This window comes from Copidosoma floridanum, unplaced genomic scaffold (assembly GCF_036245765.1).
Source record: "Copidosoma floridanum isolate Cflo_tuat_1 unplaced genomic scaffold, Cflo_Japanese_pri ptg000001l, whole genome shotgun sequence".
Classification (NCBI taxonomy): Eukaryota; Metazoa; Arthropoda; class Insecta; order Hymenoptera; family Encyrtidae; genus Copidosoma; species Copidosoma floridanum.
Genome location: NW_028321878.1, coordinates 6,586,330 through 6,611,451, shown reverse-complemented (window position 1 = coordinate 6,611,451; position 25,122 = coordinate 6,586,330). Strand labels below are relative to the sequence as shown.

General features: G+C 46.4%; 1 protein-coding gene across 5 annotated transcripts in view; it reads left to right on the top strand.

The window, feature by feature from the left end:
* The window catches only part of dve (SATB1_N and homeodomain domain-containing protein dve), a 38,682-nt gene that overhangs the window by 767 nt on the left and 12,793 nt on the right, over positions 1-25,122 (top strand). For 3 of the 5 annotated variants that reach the window (XM_089590901.1, XM_089590904.1, XM_089590897.1), the window contains exon 2: positions 8,930-9,323. In XM_089590901.1, the coding sequence (XP_089447027.1) occupies positions 8,930-9,323 (394 nt within the window). The remainder of the gene's footprint in view (positions 1-8,929; positions 9,324-25,122) is intronic. The other 2 variants (XM_089590914.1, XM_089590910.1) reach the window with 1 other exon arrangement.

The following is a 25,122-nucleotide window of genomic DNA, read 5'->3' as shown; positions in this document are numbered from 1 at the left end:
AGGAAACAAATAATGTCTCGTTACGGCACAATTTGAGATTTCGCGGAGATCCATATGTGCAGATTAATGAGCATAATCAGATTATCTCGGTTCGAGGAGCACTATCGGAGCCACGTCGATGTAATTATCATATGTTGCACGTTGCGTTACATCGTAGAAACTCAAACAATAACGAGCTTTCCAATTAAAAGGCGTGGATGATTGAAATTTGCGTTACACTAAAGGCGAATATGCTTTGCTGCAGTGTTGATTACAATTTTTAATTTTAATTCAAAGTATTTAGATCACGTTGAGCTCAAATTATAAAAAAAAAATAACAACACTTTATTCACTAATAATTGCAAGATGTTTGGCTACGATAATCCATGTACGTACCAATAAGCGATAGGGACACTGGCGTCGATAAAAATTCAAACACAAAGATGTTCTCGTTGAAAATTCATAGCTCCAAAATGGACCAATTAAAAAACAATAACAAAGTAGCCCACAGCTATGCATTCCTCCGTGTATCCAGATCCCCGACAAAATAGAAAGGGAGGGGGTAAAAGGACTCGCACGACAGCCAAAGAGGAGAGAGATCCAAATTACATATCCTCCGAGCGATGATCCGTCCCGTGCATCCCTTAAATGCTAATGGAGCCAAAGTGGGCAAGGGAAAGAGAGACGGGGGACTGGCTGCACTTGAAATTTCGCGACTCTCGTATCCCCCCCCCCTCGCTCTCGCCTTCAATGTGTGACGTACGAACAGTACATATACAGCATAATATATACCCATGGGTTGCAATGGACACGCGAGAGACGAGCTACCGGGTATTACGTGTGGGTATATCGGGGGCCGACGAGGATATGATTATTCGAGGGGTTCGCCCGAGGCATCGGTATAGCCACCGACAACCCCTTTCGTCCATTACACAGCCAATTGGCCACCCCCCGCGCTCTCTCCCTTTTTCCTTCTGTATTTATCTCTTATTTCGCACTTGTGGGTATATATACCTATACGCGTGTATGCGCATAAACTTTATTAAATGCCCGGTTTTCTGATTCGACGTTTTTTCAACCCTGTCGTCCGTAAGTAGTTTAACACATGAATCTTCTTTTCCTGTGTTTTTCCTCTCGTCAATACACAAATCGTTGGTAAGGTTGTTATCAAAACTGCAACTTTTCGAAACTGCGAAAAATCGTCGCGATCGAATAGTAAGAGAAAGGCCTTTGTTGTCCATAGCAAGTAATCGTTACCAAGAAAAAAAAAAAAAAAAAGGAAAAGACATCACTGGAAAATAGGTACAAGGGTATAAATAATGCGCAAGTAAAGGCGAAAAATCAGTCGGTCGTTTAGCAACTCAAAACGCAGCTCATCCGCATCGTGTCACCGCATCGGCATACATATACATATACCGATCGTGACTACAGCGGTCGTATAGCAAAAGAGAATGAGGGGCAAAAAAGATGCGCTCGAGTGACATAAAAAACGCAGTAGTGGTTGCATTAAAAGGCGGGCATTCATACGTAGTCTATACATGCGCCGCGCGTCACAGTACAGGCACCGATATACACATTTACGCGGAAAGGGAGTAGTCAAGCGAGGCCCATACGGTATATATGGGCACCTGTACCCACACATGGGGGACTACGTTACACACATACACCCACTCGAAGATGTATATCATATGGAGAGAGAACGCAACGGACGTGCGAATGATAGAGGCGGAGGATAATCCTCGGTAAAACCACGCGGGGCTGTATATATGGCGTGGAGCCTCTACACTGCAGCTATACCTACACAACACACGCACGAAAGCACTGTGCACGCAATGTAGGAGGGAGAGGGAGGGTCACGGGCACTGACCACGGTACGGATGTGCCCCTGCCCTCTTCCTGCGTGGCTCATCCGCAACCACATATACCAATAACAGCACCGTAGCTATGTGCAATGTATCGTCGATGGTCAACTTCCCATTGGCTTCGAGGACAACCGATCGCTCGGTGATCGCTAACGAGTTTCAAGAGACACGAGCGCGTGAACCGTGTTTCGTTACGGTTGGCAAATCTTAATCTCATCCAGTAACTTTTAGACTCCCGAGTTGGGAGCAAAGGGATCATTTGGAAATAAGGAAATCGGCAGCGCAAACAATACCATGTACGACAAAAGTATAACCACCCTCCGAGGAGAGACGAAAATAAGGGCATCGGGTGTAGAAAAGGGCCTCCGCGCCAACTCACGTGCGTGCAAAGTAATCCGTTAAGCCAGTTATACATACCTGTATACCGGATCTGGAGAGCGCACGAGGCCTACCCTCGTGTCACGCACGCGAAAACCCACCCTCTATGGTCTGCAGCCGATCCATTTGCCTCTCCGATGTATTTGACGGAGAACGAGGAGACAGAGTGGATATATGGGTGTCGAAACGGTCGGGTTTTCCCCAGAGAGACATCAAAGCTACCACAAAATGTTGGGCAGCCACGATGTACGGTGTATTGTAACAAACGCGGTATGCACATATAAGTACTCCGCTCGCCTTATCAGCTGCTTTATTTTTCGTTCAAATTTTTCTCTCTTGTGCAATACACCCACGCGTAAATCTATTGTTCCCTCGCGTGTGTGTATATGTGAGCTACTACTGTTGATGCATGTGTGTACGTACAGCCCTGCTGGTGCAACAGAGAGCGACATGTTTGCCGAGAGCCGCGAAGGGATTAGTATACATTCGTACGTATGGTCGCGCTGACGAAACTCCTGCACGGAAACACACTTCCGTTTGTTTTTTTTTTTTTTTTCGTTTACGCGTGTACATTGTATACACATGTAATTATGCGATCACGCGTATTCGTTCGAACTCTTTTTTCTTTATTTCCCGAAGATGCTGCCGTCATAAATCTTCGATATACCGTGGGATATCAGTGGCTGTACGCGGATCGGTGATAATGCCGAACGTGATATTTTGTGGTTGTACACACGTAAGTATACTTTGAGCAAACGGATTTTTTTTTTTCTCGCTTCGAGGAAGTTTTTGATTGTTCAGCGCGGGGTCTACGAACTCTCGGCGAGTAATGACAATAATCCGCGAGAAAACAAAAAAAAATTACTTTTTGTTTTTTTTTTCCTCAACGACTGAAACGGAGCCTCAACCCGATAAGTATTAAAATATGTCGCGTGATTGGAAATGCACACGAGGCTCTTGCATTCATCATCCCCAGGGTAATTGTGCACCAAAAATTTCTCTCCTCTCCCGATCCCGGGAACCGAAAAATCCTCGCGTTCCCCCGTACATACACGTTTATTTCCCTCAACTTTGTCTGAAAAAGTGGACCGCATTGTCCGTGTAACTGCCCGAACGGGACATCACGAAGATTTTCAAAGGAGCGAAAACACGCTCAGTGTGCAGCTCGTACGAGACGCACGCGGGACCGGATTAATCGTCGTTGGGTCCCTGCCCTCAGCTCCCGATTATTTCGCAAATTGCCGGTTAAGGTCCGCTCCTGGCTATTACGGCTCTGCGGAAAAGAACGCGGCTCTCCTTTTTTTTTTTTTTTTCTTTCGCGAAGAAACTGCACCGATAATTACACTCGACGAGCTTACTTGCCACCTTCTCTCTCCTTCGTGTACGCATATACCGGGAGGGGCGCAAAAAAAAAAAGGGGAAGAGAGAGAGAAGCGGAGCTTATTCAATAAATTCAAAGAAACACGCAACCTTTTGACGAAAAATCTCGGTGCGCGTAACGGGGCTCGCGTTGTCCCTCGAAAACGCCGGTGCTCGCACGCGAAGCGACACTGCACGCATATATGCACCCGTGCGATTATAATAATTGACCGGAAATCGGCGGCCGGAGCGATCGATTTGCAAAAAAAAAAAAAAAAAAAGAGAGAGCTGTCGGATCGTGGAAAAGTCCGCGAGTCACATGTGTGTGTGTGTGGGGAGGAGAGCGCGGGACACGCTCCTGTAGCGCGTTACCGGGAAACCACGGGGCTCCGGAATTACACTGGCGCACACCACTTTGCGCGGGTGGATCCTCTTCGCGGCACTACCCAGTTAATACCCGTGCACGTCTACGGAAAGGGGGAGGTCACGCTTTTTGAGCGCTAGCTCGTCATGCCCCTCGCCCCCTTGTACGCGTGTACCTGCTGATGATCGGACGTTAGCTGCTGAATGATTGTAATCCCCGCGGTCGGACCCCGATACGACGAATCGAATGACATTGCGCGTGAGCATCGGACAACCGTGGCGGAGGAGGTGGGTTCGCCGCTGCTTTTCCCTCTTCCGGTATATATATACATGCACTTATACGTATATGTGGGCCCTACCTTTTTTTTCTGCTGTTGTTTCCCATACGCACGTGTTTCTTTCTTCGTCCCCCTGCTCATCTGGACTTCCTCTCGCGCTTGGCATTTTTGCACGCTCTCTCTTACTCTCTCGTGTGTGTGTGTCTAGGTTTATACGCGAGGACGTCGAACTTGGACGAATGTTGATTTCCTTTCTTTTTTTCCAACCAATGGTGGGCTCGAGGTTTTTTTTCCCTAGTTTGTTGTTCCATGGGTTCTCGGGGTTTCGTGGGAGTAGGCAAATGCTTCTTCCTTCGATCGATCGCTAAAGCGCTGGAAAAAGGAGGGTTATTTTGAAACCAATGATTTGTGATTGCTGAAAAATCAAAAGCAAATCTGACGATTTCATCGAGCATCGGGTTTTTTTTTTGATTTAGCAACAGTGACAGTCACTCAGAAAAAAAAAAGATAAACTCACGTTAACGTATACGATGTGGGTACTAGTGGTATCTAAAGCGAGAGATAAGCAGGGACTTGATTTTGTCAACGCAATCGTTGATCCCCGGATTATCTCCATCAGCAATGTTATCGAGGATTATCGTATAGATTTTGACGCCACGGAGTTTTTTTTTTTTTTTTTCCTACGTCGTTCGGTATACAATCTATTATCGTACACACAAAATAAGCCATGTCGTTTTTTAATCAATTTGATACGAGATGGCTCGAATCGTCCGAATGAAGCAAAATTGACGGGACAACATTAATATGGTAGACATACCGGGAGCGGCGCAATAATTGCAGATTAAGAATTAATAAAACAACAGCTACACCATACGACGATCAATGTACATATTTATATACATAGTACAGATGAAGAATACGTATGTGTATCGCATACAGTCGTGTTTAAATGTGTCCTAAATCTATAATCGACGAAGCTAATAGCTGTCGCGATTGATTCACGCACACGCACACTCACACGGATAGCCTTGCCATGCGTGTGTACAGGATTCAATTGCCGAATATGAGGAGAGTGACGTCTTTTCGGGCGACTGTATTAATGGCACATATATATACGTGTACGTGGAGGACGCGCGCTAGTCGTTAAGAGGATTGTGTTTGTAGCACAACCATGTTATATGCCCATATGTATATATGGCGTGTATTAGATCATTTGTCCGAATCAATCGGGGCCCATGATTGGCTGGGTCAGAATACAATTGCAGCCAAGAAGCTGCATGGCTTTGTCGCGCGTATACGTATTTCGAGTCCTACGTATCGCGTTTGATCGAAAAAAAATGGCCGTCAAGGAGTGACGTTTTCATTGCGAACTCGATCTGATCGAAAATAATTACATTTACCTTTGCACTTTGAGAAGAAGAAAAAGAAAAAATAGTTGCAAGAGCAAAGACAAAAGTATAAAATAGCAAAACGAGGCGTTGAGCCGCGCGAGTGTACATATATATTCCCCCCCCCTCCTTAGTCGACCCGAGTACTTTATGCTCGCTCTCTCATCGGTTCGCTACTACTGATGCTGTTCTGAATGTATATAGGTAACAGGACGCACGCCAAGGGGAGGATATCACTCGGGGCGGATAAACAGCTAACCCCATCCACCTGTTGCCCCAACCCCTCCGCGCTTCCCTCCTCTTTTTGCCTCTTCTCATTCCTCCATACCCTCGCTCGTTTATCTTTTCTCTCTCTCTCTCTTTGTTGCTTCCTCTTCATCTCCAACGAGAGAGAGGGAGCTCCCTTTTCCCATCAACTCTCTCTCTCTCTTTGCTTCTCCTTTTGCGTCAGGGTCCATCAGTGTGCGTATACGGGTAGTCGGCGTCCCTGTCGATCCCTTCGGCAATATAATTTCGGCTCGGCTCACCTCTCGCTTCTCCATACGGAGGATGTACACTATGGATGATACTTATCGAGGCAGATTAACAGCTCTAGTAAATATGCATTCATCCTCCGCTACACCGAATGTGCTGTACGAGCGTGCCATGGTTGTTTTGTATATACCGATAAAGTATATTATTTGAAGGAAAAAAAAGAAAGGAGGATCAACACAGGGTCTGGGAGTTTCATCTCTACTTTTATGGGTCCTCTGCTGCACGAGTGTGTCGGAGAACTTGACTCATGTGCAAGACGAGTTTCAACTTTTTTTCGAGAGAGAGATTCGACGCTATCGGCATTGATTGCTCGAAAAAAATCGGGTGATTGGACCTGTCACTCGCGCGTTCAATGAAAATCCGTCGAAAACGCCGATATACCGTTTCTTTCTTCTCCCTCCACTTATATATTTATATGTATATATATACACTTTGCAAATCGAAATTCATCGTCTTTCGGCTCTCCACCTCTTCCATTTGCTGTTCCTGCACTTCTCGGGCACGCACTTGTGGCGCTTGCGGGCAAAACGGGCCAAAAGGCTGAATCCCTCGTTTCTTTGCTCCTCGTACGCGCATATGTATATATATACGTATACGGCAGCGGTCCGACCAGTGTTTTTTGCCCACACATACCATGCGCGCGTAAGAGGCTTGAAGGAGGCATGCGGGAAAAAGAGAGAGAGAGAAGAGCAGCTCCCGAAACAGTAGCCGCACAGCCCGGCGGGGACGTGCACTCCTGCCACTGTTGAAAGAGAGATGAAAAAAAAAAAAAAAGTTGGGGCAGCTACCGCCTCCTTGCCACCATATATTATACCCACGGAATTGCAGTCTTCTCCCCCCCCCACCCACCCTTTTTTTCCATCTCCTCCTTCTCTCCCTTTTCAATCGAGTCCAGCTCCTCGGACCGCATCGTCCTTCCCTCTCCTCCTTGATCTTATTTTGCTTTTTTTCTTCCTCTTCCCTCTTGCGTTTTGGTCATGCAAGCTACGCCCGGCTACTCGGACGCTACTTTAGCTAATCCAAAGGAATTTTACGGCCTCGTTCAAAATACTCCTTGTTTTTTTTTTTTTTTTTTTTTTCACCTCCTCCGGACCAAATGCTGCGTGGTTTAATTTTGGCCCCAATCTAATTTGCTCCCATACTCCAAACTGGGGCATTACCATTTATATTGTTTATTTTTTGGACCACATAATTATTTAAGAAGAAGAAAAAAGAGTAGCCAAGGGGTCCAAAAAAACGAAAATAGCTGTGTGTACCTTCACTCGCGTATACACACGGATTATCTCGCATATCGGCCGCGAAGGAAAATCGTACGCGCGATCGGTTGACCCCAGTTGACACTCGACGCTGGCTCGGCTTACAGCTTAGCCGTCGTTGTCGAGGAACAAGACGAGAGAGCTTGTACTGTATATTAAGCACGCGAATCGCGGGTATCGTCACGCGCGCTCAGATTTCATTGGCAGATGACGCTTGGATCATCCGCCCTTAATTCCCCCCGTTCTCCTTCTTCTCGTGTCCTCATCTTTCTCTTTGATTATAAATCGTCGACAGCTGGATTATTCTTTTTTTCGTCTTGATCGTTTGATAATTTTTTTTTTTTTTCTTTCCATCGCCTCGGCAGATCGCGTTTCGAGCCCGCCTTTTATCGCAGCTACGCGCCAGCTCGTTTTAATTGCGACACGACTACTCGAGGTGTACACCCACGCGTGCATTGGTCGCTCCAATTTTTAATTTGCATTTCTTTTTTCTTTTTTTTTTCTTACACACGACAAGTTGGTAATAAGCAGTTCCTACGATTCGACCACGGATTCTGTGGCAAAGTATATATATTACATCGTTATGGATCGAGATGGCCATCGACTCTTCTACGGGGCGCCTTTGACCCGGGCCATATCGTTGACAATGCATGCGTACTTTGAAAATAGAGTTAAAAGTCATCCTACTGTTTCCGTATCATCTCCCAAACGGGGCACAATAACACGTGTCAGGGGTGGGGATAGAAAAAAAGCCCAACTTTTGGTTGAACGATTAAATAACGAGCAGATGCGGTGTTGATCGCAATAATCTCGCGCGTAAAAGGCCCTCGGCGTCTACCGAGAGAAAAGAGAGGGAGATGGCAATCGTGAGATCATCGCGCGATCAACGCTCGCACACGTACGCGCGTCCACTCTTGAGGCTACATACTGCCGATCGACTATATTATTGTTGTTACGATGACTTGTCGCGGGCAGCCAACCGTAGCCGAATAACGTTCGATTGATCCAGCCTCGCGCGCACCTCGTCATTAAACTTCTCCCCTCGGTTTCAACGTCAAGGGTATACGTACATATATTATATCATGCGCGTCTCCAGAGCCGGTTATTCATCGAGGAAGAAGCGCTGCTTGCTGCGGTAATCTGATTTTAAGCTGCGCGTATATGTATATAGGTAATTTACTTTATACCTAATACGTGATGTTGTATCGCACGTGTGCACATACGCAGCTGTGGGGCATATCTAATCTCAATGGAGTCGGGGATTGATAAATATATACCTGTACGCGTAGTCTCGAGATCGAGTGGGTTAATCGCTGAAAATATACTCATGGTACCTTTCGAATTCTTCTTGTCGAATTGTAGTTTCTTTTTTTTCTCCACAAAGTGATAGATTACGGCCTTTGGTCAAAGTATATGTACTGTATGGCTGTTGCTATACATTAACCAGTGGTAAAAACAATGTATACAATTATGAAAATAACTTTATGCAACGCTTGAAAAGATTGACAAGTGAAAATTGATGATCGTTTCAGAGTCAAGCCCTGGCTCTGACGCACAAGGCATCGCCACCGTCGCGCCCAAGCAGCGTACCATCGCTGCCGCGCAGCCCGGCGCCCTCCTCCCAGGCCCAAGCGCCCCAGCAGCGCTCCGAGTCCCGGAACTCGACGACCACGCACCGGCAGCGCTCCTCGCCGGCCCCAGCGGCCACCCCGGCCCACCAATCCCAGACGCAACAGCAGACACAGCCACCACCACCGGCACCACCGCCACTGCAGACACAGGCCGTAACCGCCCCGGCTACGACCGTCAACCCCCAGCCCTTTGCCGCCCACAACCAGCAATCGCAGGCGCAGCACCTCAAGCAGGAACTCGCTGCCAGTCCCAGGCAGGAGGGCTTCGACCTCAGCAAAACGGCACCCGGACCCGGTAAGTCATATACCCGTTTAATCCAAAGTTTACCGCCCCTCCCGTATGGGAAACACTTTCCCTACACAGCCGAGAAAAATGATTCGAGCCTTTTATATAAGGCTTGATCCGAAGCGCAAACGAATTTAATCACCTTCCGGGCCATTACTACGTCGGGATACGGTTTTCATGTATCTGTACGTCCCGTGTGCTCACCGGAGCATGATCAAATTGCTTTACGAGAGGGGGTCACCGGCCTTTTTTTTTTTTTGTTCGGGGAAAGAAAAATGTTTACGCGCACACGTTTGAGCTATCGCACATTATATGTGTGCGCGTGCAACGTTTTACACTCATCCTATTATACTCGAGGATCGACTATCGCGTTGAGTGTGTTTAATAACTGCTGTTGGATGAGTCGATGGCTTCGATTTGGAGGATATTACGTGCCGAGGAGGCCGAGCTTTTCGTCTCCGTAGCTTAGACTCGAGCAAGGGTGATTGGGTCATTGTGACACAACCTTATGGTAACAATGTACTTGGAAGAAAAAAGTCTGTTTGATGCGTGATCGAATGGTGAGCTGGAAAAAATGGAGGGCCTCGCGTAAATCCATATAGGCACCCGGTCTTTTATATTCGCGTTTTCCGATCGGCTGGAAAAGAAAAAAAAAAAAAAAAAAGAGAAAAGTTCGGAAAAGAGGGAGGGAGAAAAGCTTAATCCACGGGCTAAAGGTATCAGCGGATTACGGCATTTACGGCTTAAAATCGCGCCCAAAGAGGAGGCTAATTATTGCCGGCGAGCGAGCCCGGCTTATATACGTGCCCGTAGACGATGATCCATCCGCGTGTGTTTTTGCATCAATTAGTCGACTTAGCCGCGCGGCCCTTACCTACACCCCATCGCTAATGACGCGCACGGCTCCTTTTCATCGCTCGACGCGACGCGTAATTTTTGCAAAATCCAAATTTTTACGAAAAAAAAAAAAATAGGTTTGCGCTCCGGCTGTTTGATTCGATGTAAAAATTGAAACATCACATTGTACCTACACGTACATTTCTCTCTTCGCCGCTCGTGCGTACTCGTAATCCGATCCGTTAAGCCGCGACTCCCCTTCGCCCCGTACGTCTTTCGTAATTTTTATCCGACGCGTCCATATACATACGTGAATATTAATGCGCGCTCTCTCTCTCTCCATTTGTGAAATCCAATATCGCGCGTTCGACTCCCCGCACTAAAAGTCGGTGCTCTAATTAAAAGCAGAAAAACCATATTGCCACCGTCCCCCCATGCACTTTGAAAAACAAATAAGATGAAAAAAAAGCACTGTTTACCCGGGTGACTTCAAATGGACGGATTAAACACACCCTCTGCATGTGTGTATAGTGAAAAAAAAAAAAAACGGGCCTTCCAAAGGACCAGGGGATAAACATCTGGCGTCAAAGGAATCAGTTCGCCTTACCCACGTATACATACGATAGGGTACAATATATATATATATAGTATGGGTACAGCCAAGGTGTTGCCGCTCGTCTTCCTGTATGTATTGCTCCTCATCGCCCGATTAGCCGATTAACGCCGGCTTATACGCCTCACTGTGTATACCCATACACGCACCATGGTACGCCGTACCCAGGATTTACCTACATCCTGGCGTCTCGTACACCGACACACCTCACAGGTATACCTTACACGTACGAGGGGATGAGCTCCCCCCCCCTTATACCCTTGCAAGCGTGTTAGAAACGCGCATGGCGGTGTACACACGTAAGGAGGTCGAGGACACAAAGGTGAGCTACTTGTACTCGTACACACGGGGCCGGTCGTGTATATATATATATACGGACGACGAGGAGGAGTCACCTCCTCGACATGGACGTGATTAAATTGATACTCCAGGGGAAACCAAGGGATCAGGAGATATATACATCGTTGATTGTTGCCGAGAGATCGGGGGAGGAGCTTAGCGTTGATTTTTTTTTTTTTTTTTTTTCGTCATCTCGAAGGATAGATAATAAGGTTATCAATAAGCAATACTCTGGGGGGGGGGGGTATGATAACCCTTCGTTATTTCGGCTACGGGAGATGTGTATCCTCTGAAAATTCTCTGGTATACACCTCCCCCCAGGGGAGCTCCTTCGCGGACTAAGCTATTCGATCCCAACTTTGAAAGTTGCCCGAGTCAATAAGCTACACCTATACGCGTGACACGTTTACACACCAAAGTGTGCCTCGAGGAAGCCCGTTTCTCGGCGCGTGTAAGGGTTCACATTTATATATGTATTTTGGTAACAAACAAAGAGCTGGTGAGCCGGGGAGGTGGCGAGAGAGAGGTGGGTCTGGGCAAAGGAAGGAGAGAGAGCAGATATTGTGACCCTCACTAGGTAATCCGGATTAGTGCCTCAGGATCGGGGAGAACACGTACGCCTTTGCTATATACTATATATGCTATAGCTGTTGTGCCGAGATGCTGCCACGGAGTTAGCTGTACACTAGTACGTACATTTATCATGCGCACGTATACCTACTTCGTGGGCTTTACCTGGCAGGGATCCGTTGGGATATGTATACATTCTGGTTTGGAATAATTCGGGTGGCGCACGAAAGATTTCGTCGGGGGATAATCGGAACTACCGTAGAGCGCAGGTGATGATACGTGCGAACGCCAAGGGTTGCTTACGGAGTCGACGGAGTTTGAAAAAAGGGGACGGAGAAAACGGATATTCGTTTTTTCATTGGCATTGGTGTTTATGTGCTTATACATGGGTGCGCGAATGGCCCCGAACCGCCCCTTGCAGATTCGTTTTTTTTAGCCCCGTGGTGGCTGTTTGGTTTAAAAAATCTTGAGCGAAATTCACTGGAGGTCCATGACACGTGCATTGTTTGACAAGTTCATGTTTTCATGCTCAAACACGGGCAAACGTGCCATTTTTGCCTTAAAATGTCCAAAAGGGCAGTGGTGTAGCGGGCATGAACAGCAAAAGTTCTTTTACACCGGGGCATCTATGCTTACCCCTGGAGGGAACAAAAATTCAAGCATCAGGGACAGAACGAGTGAAACGTCAAACCGATGGAAAAGTACGGCGAGCAGAGCATATATATACGTGCACACAGAGCGCACCCATCCGGCTAAAAGGGTACGCGAAAAGAGGGAGGGAGGGATTAAAACGAGAGAAACGGAAAATCAGAGCGCGCGGCGAAAGAGTGCAGGATTAACCAAACGGGGCGCGTTGGATTGGGACGTCGGCGGATTTCCGGCTCCTCTCCCTGTACACGCGACGCACCCTGCCCACGCGTATGTGCACGCATACAGCCACGCACGCGTTATACGTACGAAATCCGCGAGCCCGGCCAATAATCCCTATCCCCACTCACCCCCAGTGGCACTAATCCTTTACGTCCCACACACGCGCGCGCTCAAACGGACGTACCTAGTGTCGGGGTCAGTGCGGGCGAAACACGCGTATCTTGAACAAACAGCGCAAAGCGAAGTATATAGGTAGGTATGGGTACCACTGCCGGGATAAAAGCCAGTTTAGGCGCTCGCACGATTCCGATCTTGTGCCCTATAATGCCCCGTGTGTGCGCACCACTACCTCGTACGTGCATGCACACGGATATACGTAACGAGAGAAAGAGAGCGGGAGCGGCCGCGAGTTTATGGTGTCGGCCACTAAAGGATTTGGCTATACTCGCCACCCCCTCGCCCGAAGATAATCCCACCCATACGAGTATCCTGCTGAGCCTGCGGAGACCGAGCGAGGATAATCCCCGAGCTTTTACCGGCTCCCCGTGTCCATGTGTGTGTGTGGGGGTGGGAAGGGGGTGCACTTGTCTCCCTCCGTGTATACCACCCTCGTCGCCCCGTGCCACCACCCACATACACTCGTGGGTGTATACAAAGAGAGCCATGCCCGATATATACATATATAAATTCATCGGTATCTCCTAGGCTTTGTAGTGGCCGGGGCTGCAGGGTCGGAGTCAGAGCTGCTGCATATGGGTACGTGTGTGCGCTGTGGGCATAGCCAGGATGGGGAGGGGGTCAAGGGAGAAATGGATGGTGAAGGAGGAGAAACATACAGGGTTTAGGGGCTAAGCGGCTCATCCCTCGGTGGAGCTCCACATCCCCGGGGCTGCTGCTGCCGTGTTACTCTGGATTTGCAGCGACGAATGCCGTGTGTGTTGTATCGCGTGACGAGAGAGGACGACCGGTTGTTGCTGGACGAGCTCCCTTCTCCACTTTGACAGTGTACTTTTTTTTGTTTTGGCCGTTTTTTCTCGATTTTGGTTGATTTTTCTTTTCAATCGATTGCCCTAAAAGTGGTACTTTAATTTTCCAAAAAGCCTCCACTACATGGAGCTTGAATCGAGCTCGAAGCTCTGGGACTCTGGAGCTTGCAACGAAATCTCGCTCGTGGACTTTTGTTCGAAACAACTGCCTTGTTGCATCCAAATATATGTGTGCTTTGAACACGTATACTCATTCGTTTCAACAACGACAATATCGGTTTGGATTTTAAATAGTGGACAAAGAGCTTTTAAACATCAGGTGACATGCCAAAGGCACAGGTTGACAGTCGTCGATATACCAGAGTGAACGTACGACATTGTAGGTCCACGCGTGGGTTGTAAAACTAGAGCGAGCAATAGAGCACGAAACTAGAACATGGCATGGCTATACGTGTACAGTATATTATGATGGGAGGAATGTCGGCAGCCGAAATATTGAGGCGTCTCGGAAGTTTCGCGTAGCAGGACGGCAGCCCGAGCGGGAGGTGGCACGTGCGCATCCACATCTACTCTTTACATATTCTCTGCGCGGCGCGTCAATTAATAGACACATGCGCGAGCACACATGGTTCAAATAGCTACTGGTGATAAACATTTCCAATCTACCTTTTGTTCGAGGAGAGTCGCGCGGTATGTTTGAAGCTATCTCTAGTCAACGTCCATCTAAAGTTTGTCGTTACAAAACATTTTTCTTCATCATCATTACGATGGACGGTTTTAAATGGCAATATACTCGGGGATGTAAAAATGACTAAACTCGTAATAATTTCAGTTAGGTGCATCCAAAGGGATCTTTGTATTTCTATATGATTCCCAACGCGGATGGCTCCACAAACTAAACAGAGCAGCTCACACAAGTCCAAGGACACCCTACGTATATAGATAGACCATTCCAACGCAACGCCTGTTATTCATTACCAGCAGGGCGTTATATCCACTTGGGATTTCCGTCACGGATTTCGCGGAGACGTGCGTGGGATAAGGAGCGGACTTGGCGATCCGGCGCGTAGACATGGCAAGAGTGCTCGCAAGCTCGGAGCTTGCGCTCTCTCCCCTTCAACAGCCGAGTCTGTACATTACACTCGTATCCATACAGGCCTGCTCCTTGAGGACATTCGAGAGCCAGAGCTTGCCACGAGAGCCGTGTCTCTCTGCTGAAGCTTTTCTTTATATATGTGTATGGGTGTGTGTGTGTGTCAAAGGAGCTTTGGCGCGTCGTCGGCGTCCTTGGCACCTCGTTCTGAAATCCTGATGATCAAGGGTCAACGGATTCCCTTTTTTTTGCCTTTCAGCATTTTCACGTCTTTGATACTACTCCTGGGGGTTGTAGGTAGAGCTTTCGGGTATCGTGGAGGATTCACCTGATCGGCCTTTTATATTATATCCATATAAGCGTTCACTTTGTGTAAAATGAAAGGTAATAATCAATCAACTTTTTTTTTTTTACTGTCATCCACCCTGTTTAAATGCGTTGTCTTTAAAGTCGCTCGATTAAACGTGCAAGCTCATCATTCCTACGTACAACTTTACTGAAAGATTTTTTTTTTTTTTTTTTTTTTTTTAATTTCCAGTTACAACCGACAAAAATCCGTAAACTCATAATTTGCAAAAGTTCGTATAATAAGCACTAAAATCCTGCAAAGCTCTCGTGTAGGGAACAATGGCCATGCACTACACGCCGCAACTGTACACAGGGGTGGGGGGTACAGAGATACGTGCGTATTTCATCAGCAGCCGAGTACGTGAGTCATGTAGCCTAAAAGCAAGCGATGAGTCAACAAATTCAGCAACTTCTCTGTCCTACGATCCTTATCCTTTCCTAAACCGATCATCCACTTCTTCGCCCAGCATCCGCACATCCTCTCTTGGTCAAACAGCACTGCACTCTGGTACACTTGTATTATACCAACCAAATCTTTAACGCCTACTTTGAGCCATCAGATGTGCATTAGCCGAATACGGGTGTATACATAGATGTATACGAAAGCGGCTTTCCAAGCCAATATGTTGGGTAATTTGTAGGCCTACTCGACGTCCCCACTACCAGGAGACCAGATGTCGGAGGAGCGGTTAACTCTCCCGCTCTACTAGGGAGAAACGACTGCCGAAAAATCCTATTCTATACTTACGCCTTGTGTGTAGAGTTTTCTTTTTTTTTTTTTTTTTTTTTTTTTTTTTTTTTTTCTTGCAATGGTATTTTTCCAACCCAAAAAAGTTGTTTCCAACAATACCGTTTGGATTTTCTGGTGTGCCAGAGTACAGTAGTCTAAAATCCAACAATAATAATTCATTTCTTCGACTAAAATATTAACACAATCTTCTTTTTTTTATTTTCGTAAACCGTCTTTGCAATTGTTCGCACAACAAATAATGCAAATAATTGAAATAACAAGAGTCAACAAATTCTAAACCTCATTTTATCGATTGATATTTTTTATATCTTGTATTGAAGTGAAAAGAAGGAATTTTTTTAATTAGAAAAAAAAAACTTAATTTTTTATCAAAAATCGATGAAACATCATCATAAAAAAACAAAAAATAGCGCCTGTTCCGAAACACGTTCTTCCCAAAAATCGTACTAATCATGCATCAAGAAAAACAGCTTCACCGCAATTCATCCAAATTCTTAATCACTCTTCCTTTGCGTTAACGCAAACACATATATATGTATATCCTCCTCGGAAGATCTCCAGCCCCCGGCGGCGAAATATGCAAATCAGCCTCTTTGTTCGATACCTGCCGGCTTATTTTTGCCTCCCGGCGAGCAGGAGACCCGCGTAGGTCTCCCAAACTCCCGAGCAAAAGTGTAGAACCGTATACGTACACGCATAATGTACACGCGCACCTCGTACATACATATATACACGTGGGTATAAGAATAGGCGTATATGGCACATGAGCGCGCGGACCCTCGGGATATGCCCCGTGACCCGAATAAGGGCTTTAGTAGGACCCCTGCGACCAGGAAACCATCGACCGTCCGATCCTGTCCCGCTCGTCGCATCCTTCGTCCTGTCTGCTCCTGATCCTCACGCACGTATCCCGCCGCGACCTTCGGCGCACTGTAACTCCTGATGCTTATGCCGTGGCGAGCGCGTGCGTGGGCGCTCCTCCCGAGTCCTGTGGGACGGACGTGCGTGCCACGGGCGTCCTGATATGCTATCCTGCTAGTTGTTTACGCACGACTCTTTCGAAAAAAATGCCTACGGGACGGAAGAGTGGGTAGATCCGGGAACAAAAGGATGAGAGGCTCGGGGGTGCGAGTCCCGAAGGAACGAGGTGTATAGGGAAACGGGACAGGAGAGGCCGTCGTGGTATTTTTCTTCTTTATCGATATCAGTTTTTTTTGGTCCAACTGGTTGATTTAGAAATCGAGACTTAATTTTAATGCTTACAATTAAAAGTTTCTTCCAAGCGTCAAATGATTAACTTCGCAGCGTATAATTAGTCCTTTGAGCTTTTTTTATTTTTCTTGCGGGTTGCGGTTCAAGTGATGAATTAAGTTTTCATGACAATGGCTGGTTTTTAGCATATTTTATTATTCCCAACGTGCTTTTCTGTGTAATCATTATATTTCTTGAAAACAAATCTTGTCGCGAACGGTTGATATAAACATTATTTAAACAATCAGAAAACATTTTTCAACTCCAACCGGTATATTTGTATCACGATATAGTGTACCTGATGACAAGCCTATATGTATTACGAGCCCAAAGGAATGATAAGATCAGTTAGACGGATTTAGTCAGATTTGTTAGGGTTTTCTGTACCAGGACAACAGGACGCGACCCGTTTTCGTACACCTCTCGGCACTTATCCCGCAGGATTGGCTTCGTGTAGAGCTGTATACGTATACGAGAAAGAAAAAAAACTTTTGTCTAGACATTTTAAGGAATTGTAATTAAAGACGCACTGATTGTTTTCCACTTATAAATGTAATTATTGCTCAATTTGTCCGCTTGGCTCAGCTGTATTTTTTGTTGTTAAAGTAATTTTACACTTGGGTACTATACAAAATTGAAGATACTTTTAAAAGTGATTAAATAGATGAAAAAACGTAGGCAGTTTACAAAAATAGTAACAGTTATTTCTTTTTTATTCACCCGTACAACATTGACGCAGACTGTAGGTATACACTAATCAATTTTTACCGCTTGGCCAAATTATTTTACTTCATTGCATCAACCAATAATAGAGTAACTGCAACTATTTTTATCACCTTAATTGTTAATAACTAATGGACCCATTTATCCGTTTGTAATGCGGTTAAGGTGTTTCGAAAAAAGATTTCGTATCATGATTCGATATCGGGTCTACTCCTCGAATAAAAAAATATTGTACCATCCCTCAAATTTACCAACAACCAATCGTTAACTAGATCCTTAATTATTAGAAAAAAAAGTTTGCTAAACAATAATGAAAACAATCACCGATAATAACATCATCTCCTTGTCACAACTTCAACTTTCCGCTCGATCCTCCAAGCCACAATGTATACACATGCGTGCGTACGAAAATTCTCACCCCCATGAGATACAGGACTTAGGGCGCGTCATCCCTCCCCCATGTGTAACCCATGGCGGTCCACACATACCCGTGAACCACCCACGCGACCATGAAACTCCTCCATCCGGTAACTGTTCGCCTGGTAAAAAAAGGTGCGTATTCCCTTCCGAATCGTCACGTGGATAAATCTCGGTCACTCGAGGAATCCTCCTCCGGTACGCTTGAGCCCCTACCGAAAAGTCGTGCTTCCTTTTCCCGTGTACCTCCGATATACGTGCACCCACAAAACCATAAATGCCAAAGACGGCGTGCGATGCTCTTGCAGTGTCTAGCCATATTTGGTTAAGGCTGCCGCGTGACCTCGCCGTCCCAGGGGAACAGGACCAAAGCGGAAGGAAGGAGCGCACACGCACGCACACACACAAACGCGTGGCTCTTATAGGGAAGTCACGGGGATGGATATATACAGGGGGAGCAACGGAGGGTATTGACTCGCTTATACGAGCCAGGGGGAATATGGGGGGCTGCGCGGTTGACAGGTGCTGATGGCCGATACGATAGTGCTCTCTTTCTCTCTGTTGGATGTAGCTCTGCATTTGGGCTCTTACTTTGCGAAGGGAGAATTTTTTTTTTTTTCGTCACAGCCGAGTTTTTTCAATAATGGCCCCTTTTGTGTTTGTTTTCCTTTCGGGGGTACGCGATGGCCATCGAAGAGAGGTGTTTACGCGGGCATTAGGGAAACATGGAAAAACAGGAATTTTTCGGATACCGGATGCAATTTTTTTTTTTTTTTTTTTTTTTCCTACACTGCACACCCATACGACAGGATAATGGGGTTTTAACTGGATTTTTTTTTATCTTTACGGTATGACTTTTTAATTATTCGTATGACTCCGTAATACCGTACTATCGAGCAGCTCTACTGATTTGAAACTACCATGAGATGGTGATGACGAAAAAAAAAAAAAAAAAAAAAAAAATCGATCGGGACAAAAGAAAATTTTCAATTATCCATTGATCCTGCATTGTAAGGACTTTACAACGTCAAGTTCGCGAGTCCACGGCAAAGCGGTCGCGTAATGTATATACGTAAGTGTAACGATCGAGAAACTATCGGAAAGCGTTCATTTGCACGGGGCCATTGATCAAAGAAATGAAATTCTAATAGATACAAGTTCGTGTGTATATAAAGCCGGGAGCAGAGTGCTCCTGTTACCTGGATCCCGTGCGCTTAGATTTGGCACATGGCAAATTAGGATGCGCGGGGGCTCCGGTGGCCGCGTCGCTTCTAGCGTCGGTCTGAGCTCCTGGTCGGCGAGCCCCCCAAAATACTGCCGAAATTTCAGGATCGAGGTCATCGCTCTTCCGCGCCCACCTCTCCGGCAAAAATTTCGCCCGCCCGATGTGCCACTCTCTCCCCCCCTTCCATCGCTCCAACCTCCTCTCGCGCGCTCAGATGTACAACGTATATACGTACAGCCGCGCTCAACAGGTTCCGAAAATGGATTTAGAGGTGCGTAGCGTGCCGTACCCACTCTCGTCTTTTTGCCGAAATCCTCGATCCCTCCCACCCACCCTATATCTTTTGGATTATTCCCACTACCACCTCTCTCTCTCTCCCACGACTACGTTTTCGCGAGTGGCTTACTCGTATAGCTGTATACCACCGCCAACGCCGTCGTCGTCGTTTATTTCGCTCGTCGACTCATGCTCTCCTGTTGCGTCAAGGATCCAACTATCCTTAAAGAGGTGAGAACGCCGAGCACTGATCCTTCCGACGCTCCACCTCTTATCGGCTAATCCTGGGTACCTATATACCGTATACACGTACAGGAATTTGGTTGGATGCCTGCAGTGCTCTTTTCTTTGGTCAATCGTGGCAATGGATACTTTCTTGGATTCCTTTCTACATTTGTTGTTTCAATAAACAATTAAATAAACAAATAAAACAAAACCAAGTAAACAACAGTTATTGGCGCCCATAGGCCATACGGGTATACTCCGTATGGATCGCCTTTGGGTGTATACACGTATATATACATATGATAATCGCCAAAAGTGAAAGGCGATGAAGGTGATGGAAGGTGGAGCGGGGAAAAAGGAGAAGGAGAGGTACCGGGAGATCACAGATTAATCCTAATTCCCCGAGTCCATTTTATCTCTCTGCTGGGCAATTAAGCGCCCGTGCCGTGTGTACAAGGCACGCACTTAATAATATATCGGATGAAGGTATTTGCGTTACGTATACATGCGTGTGAGTGCGCGTGTGTAGGCCGATTTATACACCGCACAATGGTGTATGAAAATATGCGATGAGCCGCGAGAGAGAAAAATCCGACTGGAGATAACTTGGAAGGGGGAGAAGAAGAAAACCGGGGATTCCCACAATGGAGACGGTCTGAATATCAGCTCGGCGACTCTTTGACAACCGGCCCTGTATACACTTATAATTGTACATCAAGCAAGGGTGCCTACATTTTTGCCTACTAACATGGAGAAGTACCACACGAGTGGTCAAGCCGCGTGTCTCGATCGAAACTATATAATTATCCTCGTGCTGATAAAAATCGAATTATTTCGAGTAAATTGTGCCCCAGACTGACTCAAAAGTATCGTTTAGTTGTTTATTTTCGGCCGTCGTCACTTTAGCGATCACTTGAAATTCACCGGCCAATTAATTTGGAACACGTACCTTACGCGACGAGTAAACCATTGATCAACCATTTTCAACCATTTCACGAGTGGTTTTTTTTTTTAAACATTAGAAATCCAAATTGCTCGGCGATACCTGATGTACAAACAAATTGGCCGGCATTGCCATAAAGTTTTCAAGAGCCATTGGTATCCTCCGTGTGTCGGAAAAAGCGGTGGACGAGTGTTGCGCAAGCAGGCGACAAATAAATAGAAGGTAGGATTAAAGCTCAAAAGGGTTGGCGAAGAAGGAAGGGGGGAGGGAATAGCCCCTAAAAATTATTGGAGGACAAAATAAAGGAAAGAGAGCGAGAGAGTTATGGGAGGGAAGGAGGGGGGGACTTATCCTTTGATCCGGGATTTATTTAACTATGTCCCGGCGAGCGGCTTATCCCGAGGGAGGCTTTCGGTGGCCCCGACAAGCCCCCCCGAGGCTCGGCCAGAAGAGACAGAGGAGTATTGATTTTTAGCTCGAGGATTAGAGCACATGCAATACCTGTGTGCGTGCGTGTCACTTACGCACGCACATGCGAACTTTCTTCTTTTGTACGGTAGGTATTACCATTGACTTGGGGGGGTGCGTGTATACATATATACGCGCGTAATGGGCAAGGAGGCTAATCTAAGCCCCCAATGCCATTAACGTTTGATGCATGGATTTAGAAATTTGATGGTACACAGAATAGGTACCTACACTGGACCCGTTAACGAGTAAAAATGCAACTCATGTGCTCTAGAAAGTTCGTTACTCATACCGAGAGATGCGTATTTAATGTCACGAGTTCAATGCGCATACATACGAGTAAGCGATTGATTTTTAATCAACGAGTTTAATTTAAATCCAAGCCAACTGCGCACCCAATCAATTGACTCGAGCGTTACTGTTGCATTAAAGTGTAAGTTACAACACCATACGTGTATACACAATATTGTATACGTATGCACGTACAGAGAGCGTACAATAGCGAGTCTTAGTTCAAAGAGCAACGTACGAACGTGGACGGGGGAGGGGGAGATCATGCACAATCGGCACGGCGCGTCAGAATCCGAACAATAGTAATAATGCGCGCCCTGGGGGTTGATAAAAACCCTATGCGCGCGCGATCGTCGCGGTTATAAATAGAAAAGAGGAGGAGGAGGGAAGGTGGCTTTGAAAACGGATGACGCTTATCTTCGCGGGTCACCGATCGCTCGGCTTAATCTCCTCTTCTTTCGAATTCAATGCGCAGCGAGTGCTCTGCAAGGAGACTTTTTTTTTTCTTTCCCTTTTCATCGGTGTTTGCTATAATTTTCTCTCTTCTGTATCCTTTTTTTCTCTCTCGCTCTCTTTAACTGCAAAGTGGGTGTTGTTTTAACATGGATTTGTTATTGTGCCAATAATTGAATTCCGATACTATGTAAAAAAAACGGAGTCGATCACCTAAAACTTTTATATGTAGCTATATGCAGTCAAGAACAATGGAGAGAACTGGTGAGATCGCCAAAACTGGAGAAAGAGAAGAAAAATTGGTCAGGTATCGATTGGGCGGCCTTTGGACAAATACATACACATCCGCGTGCTGGACGTAATCCAACAGCCGCCCCTTAATCTCCTGACTAATTTCCCCCTTCCTCCTGCCCTGCCTCGCGCCCGCATTAGCCCCCCTCGTATATGTTAATGCTCGCACATACGTACGTACACTCTGTTGCTTAAAAGTCCCGACTAATCTGACTGTTGTTTGTTTGTTTGTTTGTTTGTTTTTTTCATCATTTTTCGTCGTTTGCTAATCCCCTTGGCCAGCAAACCTCCGATCTCGTTACCCGATTGTGTGCAATACACGTTTTAAGCTCTCTTTGAAAACTTTGGGAAAACTCTGTTCGTAATTCCTTCGAAAATGGCAACTCTGGGTATATAACCGTGTCCGAAAAACCCCGACATCTGCCTCAAAAACGTCACTGCGGTGGGAAGAAGAAGAAAAAAAAAAATGGATCACGCGAAGCTGGCCATCATTTTGATTTCCGTGCGAGGTGCTAGTGCAGCGCGTGCTGTCAAAAATCGCATTCGAAGCCCGGGGATTAGCTCGCGGAGCTCGGCTTTTCACGTATAACGCACGCACGAATCCTTGATTATTGTTGCATGTATATATATATATATATATATATATATATATATATATACCGCCACGTCCACGTGAGCGCGAGATACAGCGGTGTAAATCGTATTAGGGATTATTGTGCGATCAAAAATATATATACATCTCCCCTACCCCCCTGCCCTCGCTGCCCCGTAGAGGATAATCCCCGGAGGTGCTGTCCGGGGCATTAACTCCCGGCTGTAATGTCCGACCGAATACGTGTGTGCGTGGGATTTACGGAGGGAGAGAAAGCACTCGCGCTCTCTTTTCGGACCGTGGGCTTGGAAATCCCTCCCTCCCCCCCATCAACCCCCCGACGGAGCTCTTAATGCGCGCGCGTATAAATAAATTTCGGCGCGTGCACGCGTGCGTGGGTATACTACGCTGATAACGCGACAGAGGTTTTATACACATGATCTTAAATCTCGAGGATTCCCTTTAACGATCGCCTCGCGGTCAAACTCTCCTTACTTCACTTGGTATTTTCCTCGTCCCAAGTGCGAGCTCGTCTCCAAAAGTGGGTTAATCCGCTTCGGATGAGTTATTTGTGATTCCTGGCTGGCTCGTTTGCCCGGCCCGTCGAGGATGACACGCGGAGTTTTGTGTATGTCAACGCGCGAGTGTAGGGGAGAGGGTGGCCCAATGGTGCCAGGACGAAGCGGTCACAACAGGGGTGGTGGATGATAAATTATTGAAATTATTTGAAAATGGTGTTATTACGTCGACGCATCGGCCGAATTTTAATGCGCGCCCTTTTTTTTTTCACGTTTTCGAGCGCTCCTCGGATTTAACGCTGATCCGGTGAATTATTCGTCGGCCGTCATACATTTTCGGGGTGGAATCGCGCGTTTGCTCTCTCGCGCCAACTTTTCGATAATCAATGCGGATATAGGTACGTATATAATCACGTATACCGTTTGAACATTACAATTTTTGTTTTCTCTTCTTTTTCAAGGATTTAGTATTAATTTTTTGTTTGGTGCTTCCTTCGTACTGCCTTTGACTTTTCAATTGTTACATTTCAAAGTCACAGTGTATAGATCCGCGTCTCGAATCTCTCTTCGTCTCTACTCCATCAAAGTAAATTAAAATACGAATAAGTATGGTAAAGTAAGCCGGGCTCGTTTGAATGAGAAAAAGAACTTAAAGTCAAAAGTCCTTGTCCCGAGGGGAGGAGGGGGGTATAGGTATTATTAATCGACGCCGCTCGTCAAGGCTTGTAAGTAGCCTGCCCCCAAAAGCGGAGAGCTTTTTCTTCAGCGCGTAACTCCGCTATTGTACTTCGGGCGGGCACCTCGCAACGCGCGTGGCCTAATACTCTTGAACAAAAATCATCCGAACGGGGCGTCGGGTGGCCCCGTATTACTCAAAGAAACGGAAGTTGGCCGATCTCTCCTCGTGTATTTTTAATAGGATCAGTTAAACGATCCTCAAGAGGATCGGCCAACTTTTCGCGGCGCCCTCTCCTCTTGCATTGTCTTGACGGGAACAATGACAACCGGTATAGGGGCGAGTACAGCGAGCTGATAATCGTTTTACGCGGACTTTGCGCTATTGTGGAATTTTCGCTTTCTTTGGCGCAGAGAACGAAGGACACGGTCGAGCGCGTAAACGTATGGGCTCGCTTTACATTTTTATTATTACCCGTACAATAAAAAACAACACACGAATATAAGATTTTCGTTTCATTTTTAATCATATTAATAACCCTTGGGCGCTTTTGCCTTTGATTGGGCCCCTGCAACATATCGGGAGTCAAACCGATCTGTGCAAGCCTTACAGGCGCTTTTACCAATCGAACCACGTCGGCTGACTGCCCATTCGTATAAAAAAACGCGTAGTGTACGGAAAAGCCCTCGATAGGTGCAAAGAGTCGGCACTGGTGTGAAAATTAATCGCACGTTCAAGCAACCGAGAGGAGGTCAGCTCTCTAAAACGGCCAGCGGGGCGTATTGGGAGCACATACACAATGATATGTCTGCCCTCTCTTTGGCCTCGGCAAGGGCGAGCACGCGATTACCACACATGTGTGCAAGAGCAAATCACCGACAAACACGTGTACATGCAAAGTAAGCCATTATATAGGTACACACGTGATGCGTGTATAGGTGCAGTGACAGCTGCTTTGCTCGGCGAAGGTGTCGCCCCGTTACGCGAACTAGATCTCTCTCGTACGCTCTTGCTCGAAGGAGAAAAAACAACAAGAAAGAAAGGGGGCGAAG